This window comes from Misgurnus anguillicaudatus, chromosome 10, assembly GCF_027580225.2.
Source record: "Misgurnus anguillicaudatus chromosome 10, ASM2758022v2, whole genome shotgun sequence".
NCBI classification, from domain to species: Eukaryota; Metazoa; Chordata; class Actinopteri; order Cypriniformes; family Cobitidae; genus Misgurnus; species Misgurnus anguillicaudatus.
Window position 1 is genome coordinate 2,648,570 of NC_073346.2, and position 14,445 is coordinate 2,663,014.

The 14,445-nt window shown below is 37.6% G+C and overlaps 2 protein-coding genes across 4 annotated transcripts in view; one reads left to right on the forward strand and one right to left on the reverse strand.

The window, feature by feature from the left end:
- Positions 1-14,445, forward strand: part of cnih4 (cornichon family member 4) — a 185,448-nt gene that overhangs the window by 145,045 nt on the left and 25,958 nt on the right. The gene's annotated exons all lie outside the window — the stretch shown is intronic.
- Positions 1-14,445, reverse strand: part of fez2a (fasciculation and elongation protein zeta 2a) — a 35,549-nt gene that overhangs the window by 5,176 nt on the left and 15,928 nt on the right. Inside the window, exon 6 of one of the 3 annotated variants that reach the window (XM_055209510.2) lies at positions 1,459-1,539. The exons of the other annotated variants lie outside the window; for them this stretch is intronic. Within the exon in view, the coding sequence (XP_055065485.2) occupies positions 1,459-1,539 (81 nt within the window). The remainder of the gene's footprint in view (positions 1-1,458; positions 1,540-14,445) is intronic. 3 annotated transcript variants of the gene reach the window in all.

The following is a 14,445-nucleotide window of genomic DNA, read 5'->3' on the forward strand; positions in this document are numbered from 1 at the left end:
GTTTGTTTGTTTGCTTTTTAGAACAGAAAATAAAAAAATATTGAACTCTGTATTAGTAAGTGAGGTGTTTGATGAAGAGTTTTGGGGTTTAAGCTGATTCATAAAGACGGCTACAGAATCAGCAGATCTTGTGGCAACAGGCAGATAACTAACAGCATTTAAACCAAATCAAACCTCTGCTATATTTTATCATCTAAAGTGTAGTAACCTTTGCCTAGAATTAGCTAAATCTTTCTCATGGCATTTTATCAAGAATATTCTTCTTGAATATGAATTTTAAAGAATATTGAAGAAGTTCACATCTATTCTGGGCTCTTATTGCCAGCCTTCTCTTTAACATTCAGTCTAAATCATATTTTTAAGTAAGTTCAAGCATTTAAACACACCTTCAATTTTAAAGATTATGGTAAACATTTCAGTCAACTGATTCCAAACTTTCGACCGGTATTGTATTTAGTTTGTACTGTTTACTCTAAAGGGGGTCACACACCGTGCCGTGTTGCGCCATGTATCTAAGAATCAAATACATTCTTTTCTATTAATGTACACACACTACGTCTCTCCGCTGTGACTCTGGACGCTGCTCAAATCCCTGCCGCACCACAGAGCACCACTCACATAGGTTAAAATTAAATAACATCATATTTGTCCCAAATCGTTAACGATTAACATAGGCTGCTAACGCATATTTTGCTTCTTGAAGTAGGCACTCTGTCTGACTAAGCCACGTGTGGTGTGTGAGTTGTCCTATACACGGACGTTCTTCCACAAATCCTCCACGAAATTCACCTTCATCACAGTGTAACTGATGGTAATAAAAAAAACTTGCAATCTGTTTTAAGCTTTGTCTTATAAATATAACTTGCTCGTTTGTTACCGAATCAAACAAAATATATTTTAAACTTTACCAGTATCATTATGCTAGCTTAATAGTGAGTACTTAAAGCTATCGTTTTTGTTTATATTCATAGTGATAAAGTTAGGTGTATTATTACATGTGATTGTGACATGATGTTACTACTACATGCACCACCCTCCTTTCTCTCCACTCGTCTGAGGTAAACCCAGAAGGGAGGGGGTGGAGTGAATGGAAAAATGAGCTGTGTTTAAAACAGTCGTGAGAGGTCTACAGACACTCGATTATACTCTCTTTTTCAGAGTACTTACATTTTACTTATGTATTGGTATATAAAGACAGTTTAAACAAATTTGTAAAAGGTTTTTTAGATGATTCCTGCCTATCCTGCCTTTAACAACAGGTGTGCATCTTGAGACAAAACTATGGCACTGATATATGTCAGGGCAAGAAAGATGTTTTTGAAATAACAGCAGCTCAAACATGCATTTTAGTCTGAGACTAGGATAAGCCCTGTCCGGAAAACCAACCCTAAATTTATACCACACACCCTACTATAGCTGACAAGTTTAGTATGAGTAGAGGAAAAGAAATATAGCCACCTGTTTTGTCTCGACCCCATTCCCAAAAGTTTGCCGAAAACCATTCTGGATGGCGGTGGAGATGCTCTCCACACTGAAACGCTAAACAGACCGAAGAACAGAACAGTAGAAAGAAGAACAGAAACGAGACCATGACAAAAAAGTGAATTAAAGAGCAATTAATTAAGCATACAAAATAAGAAAATAGAGAAGAACAACGACCATGTCAAATTCTCTATTTAAACCTGCTACTTAAGCAATATTGCTCGAGTAGGAGTGTGATATAGCTCTATATCATCACGGCTGTGATTAGGCCAGAGGCACGAGGCCGTAGGCCGAGTGCCGGAGACAATCAAAGCAGTGATGATATAGAGCTATATTACACGACTCCGAGAGCGATATTGCTTTTATACAACAGTTCGACGGCACACGTTTGAAAAACGAAAACTAGAAAACAACAACGGAGTTATTTTAAAAGCCTCTTTGTTTGAGAACTACTACTTCCGCCACGGATTTGAGGGCCGCCAGAATGACAGGTAACACTTTCGGCTGCTTTGAAGCTCATAACAACTCAATGGACGAAAAAGCCGTTACTTTATATTACCGTTTCTTGGTCACAAAGTGTAGTTTTAAGATTAGTTCAGTAGAGAATATATATCTATTATATTTAAATCTACAGTCGATTAGTAAAGATAGCGCCTGTTTGAACGTTTGCTTAGTGAGATTCGGTACGAATGAGAACCAAAGCATGAGCGGACATCAGTGTTCACTCACCCCGCTGACCACCGCCCTCTCTGGGCTACATTTCTGACAGAGATACCCTGGCTCTCATGTTGGCCTTGTTTGTTTATGATCGTCAAAATGATATCAAATCAGCAGTATTTGGTGTCATGATCAAACTAGTACTTGTTTTTTTATTCATATTTAGTGTCTTTTGTGTTGTTATTGTTTTGGCGCGAGGTAAAATTTAATAAAACTACTTGTATAACGTTACTATTGCTTTCTCATTTATTCTTAACGCGATACGAGCACTCGATTATTATTATTAAACTTTGTTCTTGTCAGTACTATACAAAAGTTTTTTTATAAGTGTCAGAGATATGTTTTTGCATGCTGCTTATAAATATACCAGGTGCGATATCTCATAACATGTTTTAATAGTCACGTCACGATAAAGTAAATGATCAATGTCCACATTTAAAAGCTGCGGTGCTTACCTGCAGTTCCACGGTGTTTTTGCGTTCTGATAAGAAATATAGCTCCAGAAAAAAACGAGTGTCTATATTCCTCTTTCCAAGTGTTAATCGTCCACACGATGTGACAAGACATTTCTCCCATTAACTTTATTAATAACTTCTGATTGGGGATTCACAGACTGATTTATGAGCTAGTAAACTAATGAGACACACGGAGAGTGTTTAAAAACAGCGCGTCTGTGTTTTTCCATTCAGAGATGAGCCTGCTTAGGACCTCCATTCACTAGGTGGCGGAATAATACGAAAGGTGAAGCGGTTACAGTGCTGTTATCAGCACAATATCGTATAGCTCAGATTCGAGAACCAGAAAGAACTGTTGTATAATAATGTCTATAGAGATCCCTTCTAGACAGCTGAGGCAGGTTAATGTTTACACCCAGTAGTACTGTGTCTCAAATGTGTCTTTTGTGACCACATGTAATCTGTGAGTTGGGCCTTTAATTTTGTGTACATTGATTTCGGACATGCTAAAAATGTTCTGGGTGTCAAAATGACCAAATTCCAACCAAAACTAACCACAATGGTTTATAGCAAGTATATATATATCATGTTGTTATATGTTAAATTGTAAAAAAAAAATGGCTTTAACTGGTTCTTGGTTCTAGCCTGTAGTGCTGGACACTTGTGATTAGGAGTGCAACGGTTCTATGTAAAACAGGGCTGCAAACTTATGGAAAGAAATTAGGCTCAAAATGATTAACAAATACATGCACATTTATCTGTGAATTGGATGCATGTTACAAATGTATTTTACTATCCACGAACAAATGTCTTTAGATTTGAATATGTGAATTCAGAATTTGAATGAACGTGTATCGATTTGTACAAATGTACAAATACAAATGTTATATTGTGCATTCAAATATCATAATTTGCGCGTGCAAAAAGGGAGGTGTGCGTTTGTGGATCGGGTGACGCGCGTGCGTTGGTCCCGTTCTGTTCATTTGTGTGTTGGGACTTTCATTTCGCCGTTTGGAGCATTTTGTGAGCCAAATGCAAACAACCATCAATGAATGAACCAAACAGATGTCTTTGATTTTGTGTCTGCGAATTTTGGTATTTACGTGAATGTGCATCGATTTGTGCAGGCGGAGACATGTTTGTGAATTCGGTTGGCATATTTCGTGTAGTTGTTTTGCAATTTGTGCACGCGGGGGGGAGGATGCGCGTTTGTGGGTCGGGCGGCGCGCGTGCGTTCATCCTGTTCTGTGCATGCGAGTTTTGGGACTTGGGTTGCGTGGTTTGCATTGAAAGATCCACGAGCACAGCTGTGCCAAGAAAACAGTCACCACTAGGTGTCAGTCTAACAGGGTTTCACACATGGCGGTGAATTATGTTTTCTGTATTTCCCTTTAGTCTGGTGTTTTTATAGCATTACGTTTATTATCTATAATATATTAAATGTTTTAATGGCTTGGCTACTGAGATGTGTTTGTGTGCATGTATGTAATGTATCTTTATTGTCCTTTAATGGTAAGTCAATTATTTTTACAGTATAATTCACTTCATTTTAAAAAGTAATACTTTCATGTATTATACTATACCATTTATTAAATATTTCATAGTTTTTCTATGTTCTGTTATTTCTTTTTGCCTTGTATGTGGCCTGCGTGTTTGTTCTACGGTTGTTGTGTTGCATGCGTGCAGGTTGGTATGCCCCAGCCTGTTTGTATATGGGTGGCACTTCACATCATGGGTGTGTGCTATATTGTTAGGAATGTCCACACAACAATCACCAAAACAGGTTACAAAAAACACCACAATAGAAAACCAGGGAAAGCACGAAACATCCAACAAACTGTACCACAGAATACACCAAACCACTGTCTGTTCAGCATAAACCATTCAAATCTCCAGTCTCTATAAACATATAAAAACATACCGTGACAAAAACGCCACACCAAAGGGAAGGGAACAGACCCCGACAGAACACCCGAAACCAGCCGCCCCGCCCAGGACCTACTAATTAACGCAATCCTGTATTACCGCACTGAGAAGCCAACCGCATGAATGCAACCACGGCGCTTTTACGTTAAATTAATGAAACTAGCTATGACCTTCTTGTTTTTCACATCATGTATAATGAAGGCCAAATAAATTGCTAAGAGTTAAGAGGGTCATTTCGTTAAATCACAGGCTACAGCCAAGGCTGGATTGTCAATATTGGGCGAGTGCCCCAGGCAATGGGGGGCACCGAGGTCTCCAGACTGCGGCCAAAATGTTTTTACAAGTACTCGAGCATGTGCGGGCACTACGGAATGCGCGATTGGGTTTTAACCGCTCAATTGCATGACGCGTAATCGCGTATATCGTTTTATGTCACCATGCGCTCGGTTGATTTTACCGATGGATCTACACAGCCCTGGTAAAGTCAACACATCTCACTTAGAACTGCGAGGAGACGCGCTCAGAACTGCGAGGAGACGCGCCGGTTAAACATTACAGCGATGAAAGATAAAGAGAGCGGGACAACATTTAGCCTACATTAACACTAAATACATTATAGACGAGAATAAAGGTCTACATCAGTGCCCAAGGAAAACTAGATAAAAGATGAGAAACGTGTGAAGGATACAAGCATGTAAACTTCTGCCCTGGCACTCATCTCATTAAAGTATGCTATCTAGATATAACTTATTGTAGCCTATATGTATCTTAGTTAAGGGGGTTGTATGAATCTTTGGTTCATAACTTCCTATTCTGAAAGTTTCATTAAGTGTGCATACGATGACATGTGCAGCAACTGCATAGTTAAGTCTATTTAGTATTTTTCAGTAATGCAGTTATTTTGGGAAAATGTCAAAAATTGCATTGCAGGCTTATTTAAGGTGTGCCCTAAATTTTCTGCTAGCGCTCCTAAAATTTTCAGTCAGGGGCTACAGTGCTCCTAATAACAAAAACGTTAGTCTGAAGCCCTGAATGACTAGTTTAAAGGAATGAATGAATGAATGAATAAATAAATCAATTAAATATATTGGGGGCACTTCACTGTGTTAATCCGGGTCTGGCTACAGTGAATGCGTGAGAAAGTGAAACTGAGATAATAGAATGATAGCGTCGTCAGATTGTCTGCAGATTGTCTGCAGATGCAGTATTAAAGATTAAAATAACTTTAACTGATCAACACAAATATAAAATGCCATAATTGATTTTTTTACCAGCATTAAAACCTTTATAGTTTTTTTCTTTGTGTATCTGCAGCATCCGCCCCGTGGATGAGGAAGCTGCAGCCAATGCCGTTGGCTTTTTCCTTTTTTGTGAACTGACTGAACACTTGACTCTTACCTGGGCATTTAGATGTTCAAGTTTTCATTATTAATTTCTGGGTGAAACATTTTAAACATGATGATCATCTGTCGACTCGTCTGCGTTATTGCGGAGAGACTTTAACGTCTTTTTGTTCACTCCCCATGAGCTGAACGATTTTATTTTGTACTTTTTTACTTGCATATATTTCAATATATATTCAAGAAACACACATGATATAATGTAAGTTGTTATAGATAGAATAAGCTTTTTCTGTAATGATGACAAAATCTAAATGACTAAAAATGATCTTGAAATGATCCATCTTAATTTAGCCAAAATACTGATTCAATCGTTTTCATACTTTATAGATACACATTAATTTATCTAATCAACCTATTATCATCAAATGCGTATGAATAGCAAGCACTGTGATTATCGTGCAAAACATATACGCCAAATTTCAATTTTGCGTGCATACGCCAGTCCTTCCCGTTCACATAAATGGCGCATCGTTTGGTGTCGTTCTATTTATTGTTTTTTTGTCTGTTTTTTAAACCATTGCCATTTTTAAACCATTGGGTGTGGGTTAGAATTGGGGTTTGGGTTTGGATATCATTTTATTTTACAAAAACTTACTCTAACCCCAAACCCAGGAGACAATGGTAAAAAACAAACGAGAAACCAATTATTAAAAAAACACGAATAGATGAGCCATAATGGAACAGGAAGGACTTGCGTATCATATTCACTCAAAATGTATATTGCACGATAATTACACTGCGTGTTATTTGTACGCATTTCATGAGAATACTAATATATTATTGAAAATGGCCTAAATGAATATGCAGTGCTTGTGTAGGCTATTGCATTCCTTTTGTACAGTTACAGCGCAATGTTCTGTATTTACGGATGCTCTGAAAATTTGCACTTAACAAGCCTGAACCATGTTCTTTAATTTATTTATGTATTTTTGTTTAAATGGAGCTGTAGTATAGCTTGTGTTGATGATGTTTCTTCTCATAAGGGTTAAGACATAGCACCCTGCTTCTACCTTAGTGCACCTCGTTGTTCTGGATTTAAATTATACTTTTAGTAAATAAAAGCCGTAAAATCGCATACAGCGCCACGCAAAATCACCGCAAGGGAAGTCCTTAACCGCTACAAAACTAGATCAGTAACATTATTTGTAATTTAATCAGTAATTTGATTTAGGAGCTTAATTAAAAAAACGTTACCGTGTGTGTAATGTACTGTCACTCAGATCAGGATCCTTTACTGCCTTTCCTGATCTGGGTGACAGTACATTACATTTTTATTAGATTATACATACAATAATCCAATAAACAGTCGGGATATATAAATCCAGGTAAAGATAGGCAAAGAAACGCTCAGCAACGTTCACCATGGCAAAGCAAGACTTCGCACCGAACAGGTTTGGTGAGATTCTAAATGAAGATCTAAATGAAATAAATAAAGTCCACCAAATGAAGAACAGGCGATGCGAGCAATCAGTCTCAGGTACGGGCCGATGGGAAATTTAGTAAATGTTAATATTCGGGCGAGTAATCCCTCTGACAACCCAAAGACGAAGCCTGAGGAGCGCTTTTCACAACAGGCAACAGACTTTTTACAATTTATATCACACTAATTATGTACGTTTATAAATCATGTTTTCGTTCATAACTTATGAATCGATCAGCAGTTCAGCACTTTAAAGTGTGTAAGTACTTTGTTAATACAATATTCTATAAGTGCTTAAATATAGGCTATTATTCACATAACCTTAAATAACGTCTGATATAGGAGCTTAATTAAATTTAGACTAGATCAGATTATAATTTTTTGGCGTTGGGGATACCAGCATAGGTCCCAAGCAAAGCAACTGACTTCAGGTGTTCTGTCAAAGTCTGTTCCCTTCCCTTTAGTGTAGCGTTTTTTATCACGGTATGTTTTTATATATTTATAAAGACCAAAGATTTGAATGGTTTATACCAAACAAACAATAATTTAATGTATTATATAATACAGTTTATTAAATATTTCATACTTTCCCCAGTTTTCTATTGTGGTATTTTTTATAACCTGTTTTAATAATTATTATGTGGACATTCTCAACAACATAGCACACACCCATGATGTGAAGTGTTATTTATATATAAACAGGCTGGGGCATATTAATTTGTATGCATGCTATATATAAGGTAAAAAGAAATAATAGAAAATAGGAATTATGAAATATTTATTAAATGGTATAGTTTAATACATGAAAGTATTACTTTTTAAAATGAAGTGAATTATACTGTAAAAATAATTGACTTACCATTAAAGGACAATAAAGATACATTACATACATGCACACACAAACACATCTCAGTGGCCAGGCCATTGAAACATTTAATATATTGTAGATAATAAACGTAATGCTATAAAAACACCAGACTAAAGGGAAATACAGAAAACATAATTCACCGCCATGTGTGAAACCCTGTTGGACTGGCACCTAGTGGTGGCTGTTTTCTTGGCGCAGCTGTGCTCGTGGATTTTTCGGTGCGAGCCACGCAACTTGGGTCTCGGGGCTCGTGTGCGCAGAGCAGGATGGGTGCACGCGCGTCGCCTGATCCACGGGTGCACATCCTCTTTTTTGCGTGCACAAATTGTAAAATAATTATACGAAATATGCCAACTGAATTCACAAATATGTCTCTGTTTGTGCGGATCGATGCACATTCACGTGGATATTGAAGTTCTCAGACACGGAATTAGGGACGTCTGTTTGGTTCATTCATTGATGGTTGTTTGTGTTTGGCTCTTGGAATGCTTTGAACGGCGAAACGAAAGTCCCAACACACAAATGAACAGAACGGGACCAACGCACGCGCGCCACCCGATCCACAAATGCACATCTCCCTTTTTGCACGCGCGAATGATGATGTTTGAATGCACAGTGTGGCATTTGTATTTGTGCATTTGTGCGGATCGATACACGTTCATTCAAATTCTGAATTCACATATTCAAATCTAAAGACATTTGTTCGTGGATAGTAAAATACATTTGTAACATGCATCCAATTCACAGATAAATGTGCATGTATTTGTTAATCATTTTGAGTCTGATTTCTTTCCATACAAACTCATCAGGGGTGAAAAAGGTGACAAAGACACAAGCGTATATATATATATATAAACAAAAACGAGATTTCTGAACAATAAAAAAAACGGTGGTTATCTCGTTTTGCAACGAAACTATATATATTAGGGGTGGAACAATACATGTATTCGTTTCGAACCGAATCGGTACGGGGGTCACGGTTAGGTGCATGAATTTAAACGGAGAATACACGGTATGAAAATAAAAAAAACTTGCGTGCAAAATAATTAATGTAATGCGGAACTACTGTTAGATACGCGGGTTCTTTATGGACAGCTAATCTGTTGCCCCGCTTTAGCTCTGAAGCTCTGATTGGCGCCAATGCAGCCAAGCTCCGCCTATGTATGCGCTCTATCAGAGCCCGTCTACATTCTCTGGCACTCTGCATTTTTTTGTCACGTCGACGCCGGTCCAGTCAGTGAATGAGCAGCCGACAGCGAGTATGGCAAGTGGTGTTCCACAAGAGCTAGACGTTCCGCCAGCCTCTTTAAGATCGCAAGTTTGGCAAAACTTCAGTTTTCCAGTCAGTTACAATAGTACAGGCGAGAGATTGGTGGAAAAGACGAGGACCTTGCATCTGCGTTGTTCAGCAGTTGTTAGGTATGTGAGTGGAAATACATTCACTTTGACAAACACGCATTTCAGTCAGTTCAAACGCCACACTTTGTATTTCTCACGCTGAGAAGTAGGAGATAAATTGTCCTGCTATATACAACAGGCATACGCAGGGCAGTTCTGTCGAGTTCAGCTGCTTTCAGTTTTTTAAGCGTGCTCAACTTTACGCAGCGCCATCAGCGTCAGAGTACCGCGAGAAATCTTGCGGAGGAGGCTGATTTCAAATCGTTCTCGCGTTACTCTGACGTCATCCACTTGTCGTTTCTTGCAGCCCCTTGTGAAGTCGTACACACCTATTAATTCATCCTACAAGCCTATTTTTTGGTTCTTTAGTACATTAATATGAAATAAGGCCAAAATGTAATTTTAAAATGTATTTGTGACCAGTCACGGAAAGTAGGGACACAAGTCGGATCTGGGGCATTTTGAGTTATTCATAGATTCTGAAAGTGCAGATTCTAAGCTTTCCAACGATGTGTAACACATGGAAATCTGATAAGATTTGGAGAAGTTGTGGCCATTTGAATGTAACACATTCAAGAAAGAGAATGCTGAGAAATTTGAGAAAGAAAAAAGTTAACACTTTCCCTTTTCCCTGGCTGGAGAGACAATAGGGCTCATTTACATCTCATTTAGCTAAGCCATACCCCCTGTAAAGCCGTTTTGAGATACAGAGGTTCTACCATCATATGTAGTATTTTATTACAGAAGTCCGAATGACAAAATGCAAAAATAAACAGGACTTTTAACGTTACCTTTGCGGGGATCACAAGTCGAATCCAGTCTGTTTCAGATGTGTGAATCATCCAATGATTTTTGTCCACAAATGCGTATAATCCGTGAAATATAGATATATAGTCTATTTCGCATGAACTTCTGGTAATACAATATAATATACAATCTGAGGACTATTTACATCGTAACATGTAAGGGTATATTGGTGGAACCCATTGCTGCATTGAAAATGCGTACACAATATCAGATTACACTCCGGTATTTACGTTCCGTTAAACACATGAACCCGCCTTCAAAGTTTGTATTTAAAATAGATAATCCAAAAACAGCACCTTCGAAAACGTGAAGTCCTTAAGAGATGTTACCAATCGCTCGCTCGTTCCTCCATCAACCAATGACTTCATGGAAAATATTGATAGACAAAACATGTAGCCAATTATATAAAGAATACAACGATCTCTGTGTAACTTCTGTGTGTTTGGACAAATAACAGTCAGCCGCATCACTGACTTTATGGGGCGCCGCAGCCGGATGACGCCAGAGCACCGCGAGAGCGAGTCGAAATCAAACTACTCCGTAAGATTTCTTAAAGTGCTCTCGCGGCACTTCGACGTCATCCGACCGCGGCGCCCCACAAAGTCAGCGACGCGGCTGACGTATATGCGGTTGACTGTTATTTGTTCCGCCCCAGCTTCTTTTATATTTCTTTTGTTTTGTGCGCCCGAGCTTCATTTACAGTCTGGGGAGACGCACGCTATAAGTTTGAAATAAATAAATAAAACTCAGCAAACATGTCTTAAGGGACAGAGCAGCCACGTCACTACAGTCACGTGACTTCACGCTCGAGCCGGAAGAGAAGACAACGCTGAATAAAGTCGTAATTCTTGCTATTTTTGGACCAAACTGTATTTTCGATGCATCAACACAATTTTACTGACCCACTGATGTCACATGGACTACTTTGATAATGTTTTTATTACCTTTCTGGACATGGAAACCGTACATAGATTTTCAATGGAGGAGACAGAAAGCTCTCGGACTAAATCTAATGTTAAAACATCTTAAACTGTGTTCCGAAGATGAACGGAGGTCTTCCGAGTTTAGAACGACATAATGGTAAGTCATTAATGACATTATTTTCAGTTTTGGGCGAACTATCCTTATTCAGTAGTCACGCTGTTCCCTTTGGGGGCGGAGGCGAAAACACAAGCTTATACAGTATGTAAATATACACACAGACAATGACGCCCCCCGCTGCACGCTAGAATCTCCGGAAAACAAGCCTATTTTAACCGCAAAATGTACGCTTTTAAATATACATAAACTGCTATCTCAAACATGGAGAGGCTTCTTCGTGATCTCAACTAAAAGATTTTGCAATAAAACGAAAATCACAAATTTTGAAAAAAAAAACTTTGTTTCTCATTTTCTCGAAACTTGTGCTGCCGACTTGTGTCCCTGGTTTCCGTGACGGGTCACATTTAGGTAACACTTGTAATACATTTGAACCTATATTTGTATGAAAGATGAGTACAAGATTACTTAAAGAGGTATACATTTTTGAAATATGAGATAGTATGTTAAATGCATTTCAGTTCATATTCATGACATCTGAAAATAACACTGATAAGGACACCTATGTTTTTAAGATTAGCTTAAGTACTAAAAAAAAGCCTTCTTCATTTTTGTTTTGCTTTTCCCTCCATTGTACCGAAAGTGAATCGAACCGTGGCCCCTGAACCGAGGTACGAACCGAACCGGGACTTCTGTGTACCGTTCCACCCCTAATATATATATATATATATATATATATATATATATATATATATATATATATATATATATATATATATATATAGATATAGATATATATATAGATATAGATATATATATATATATATATATATATATATATATATAGATATATATATAGATATAGATATATATAGATATATATAGATAGATATATAGATATACACATATATATGAAGAGTTTTGTTGCAAAACGAGATAACCACCGTTTTTTTTATTGTTCAGAAATCTCGTTTTTGTTTGTGCATTCCAATTAATTTCAATGCAACTGCAGTTGGTTTGTTTTGATTTAAACCTTCATATGACATACATACATACATACATATATATATATATTATAATTTGTAATTTATTTATTTATTTATTGTAAATCTTATTCATTTTAGCATTTAAATTTGATTTTAGCATTTTAATTTAAATCACATTTTAATCTGTTAGCATTAATGCAACATCAATTACTAACATCAATTACTGTAATTACATAAACAATCATTAATAAATGCTTATATACAATATAATGCAATCATTTTTGTTCATAATACATTTACTAATGTGAACAAATACAACCTTTTTGTAAAGTGTTACAGAAATTTGAATTTTAATTATTATTTAGTAGTACACATAAACAAATAATTCAGGGTTTGTTCTGTTCACAGTCATAGCTCTAATACAGTATATGAATATTAACCAAACTTAATTAAAGGTAGAAAAGTGATTTAGTTATGACAGACAGGAGTAAAGTTAGGTAACTTCCCCTTTAAGACCGAAGTCCGAATCTAATATACTGTTACACATGCGTTTTCTCTTTTAGTTGTTTACTTTCTCTTAAGCCCTAAATTGTCGTGTTTATGAGGACATTTGCAAAAGGCGGGAATTTTTACGCATGTGTGTATTTATGGCTAATACAGCGGCAAAAATACTCACAAGCTTAATGAGAAGCAGATACGTGGCTTGCACGCTCCTCTTAAACAGAAACGGGTATATAGCGCATATAGCACGGTTGTTTGTGTTTCAACGGCTTAAAATCATTTAATTTAAAACTGTGGTGCGTGTACAAATTTTAAGCTTTTATGACCACGCCGCCCGCACACAGCAACGTGACGGGGCGAGTAACCTTGAATGAGAAAATACAACGAGTTAAGTGTGTGCCCTCAATCTGCAAACTGCTTAAGCTTCGGCAGCAAATGAGGTGACTATAAATTGTAAAACATAACCCGCCAAACTGGCTAGTAATTTGACATCGTTACCACAGCTGGGCATGATTTTCATAATTTCATTTACTGCTACCATGTCACAGACCCCCCTCACCCCGCATTTTCAAAAACTCATCGGATCTAGACGAATCACAAGAATGACCTATTTTGGATCAAAAACGGCGAATTTCGCCGAAAGGTGACAAGTTTGCACCCCTGGTAAAAATCCGAACCGTGTCGTTCACCTCCCTCGGATCAGTACGCTTTAAACTGCGGTTCGTCAACACATCTATAATGAATGTTTTGGTGAAGTAACAAAAACATATGCCGCGCTAACCAATGTGCCTTTAACACTGCTTCTGCGTAGGGCTGTGACGATTAATCGTGCAAATGCACGTTTTCTCAATGAACGAATTTGAATGAATTACAGTGAAATGCCGCCACATCCGAACGCCAGAGGGAGCTCTCGTGTAGACACGCCATTTGTCCCACAGAAGAAGTAGCATTAGAAACACTATTCCAGGAAATGTCTAAAGGAATATTTATATCGCTGTTCTTCAGATTGTTTCAGGTATTTTCATGATAATAAAAATATTTTGAATGATTGTGTTTGATGAGTGTTGCTTTTTTAAATTCACATTATAAACGACTCAAACTCATAATGATTTTAGATTGATAATGACTTCCTACTGATCACAGAGCCGTAGTACACGCACAAGCTGTGCATGTAACACAGAATCGGAGCATTGCGATTCAGAATGGATTTCAGGCAGGTCTTTTTAAAGGGGAACGCAATGTATCGTCACAGCCCTATTTCTGCGTCTGGTGTGAACGCACCGTTACGGTAGCAGAGATGTCCAGTCAGCTGTGTTGTATATGTCAATCACTTAATGAGCCTGCATGTCACAACCCCAAAGACATCATAAATTCAATATTCAAAACAAAACTGTGGACATTGTTTGGCGCAAGTCTCACATGCTACTATATGACTATATGGCAT